General features: G+C 54.1%; 1 protein-coding gene across 1 annotated transcript in view; it reads right to left on the reverse strand.

The window, feature by feature from the left end:
- Positions 1-188: 188 nt before the first annotated feature.
- The window catches only part of EMH_0013210 (uncharacterized protein), a gene marked incomplete at both ends in the record, with an annotated part of 6,164 nt that continues 5,971 nt past the window's right edge, over positions 189-381 (reverse strand). Inside the window, one exon of the mRNA XM_013499770.1 lies at positions 189-371. Coding sequence (XP_013355224.1) covers positions 189-371 — 183 coding nt within the window. The remainder of the gene's footprint in view (positions 372-381) is intronic.

Raw genomic sequence — 381 nt, forward strand, 5'->3', positions numbered from 1 at the left:
CACCCTAAACCCTAAACCCTAAAAAACCCTAAACCCTAAATAACCATAAACCCTAAACCCTAAGCAGCAGTGAAGAGAGTCGAAGAAGAAGACAGAACCCCCCAGCAGCAGCAGCAGCAGCAGGAGCAGCAGCAGCAGCAGCAGGAGCAGGAGCAGGAGCAGCAGCAGCAGCAGCAGGAGTTGATTGATTACCAGTTGATCAATGCATGCGCATGCAGCTTCTGCTGCTCCTGCAGTTTGTCTAGCAGCCCCATAACTAACCACTGGACCGCCTGCTCCAGCTGTTCATCGGTGATGGGTGTTTCCCCTCTTTCTGCTGCTGCTGCTGCTGCTGCATCTGCTGCTGCTGCAGCAATTGCTGCTGCCTGCTCCTTCACACCA

Source organism: Eimeria mitis, genomic scaffold, assembly GCF_000499745.2.
Source record: "Eimeria mitis Houghton genomic scaffold, Emh_scaff465, whole genome shotgun sequence".
NCBI lineage: Eukaryota > Apicomplexa > Conoidasida > Eucoccidiorida > Eimeriidae > Eimeria > Eimeria mitis.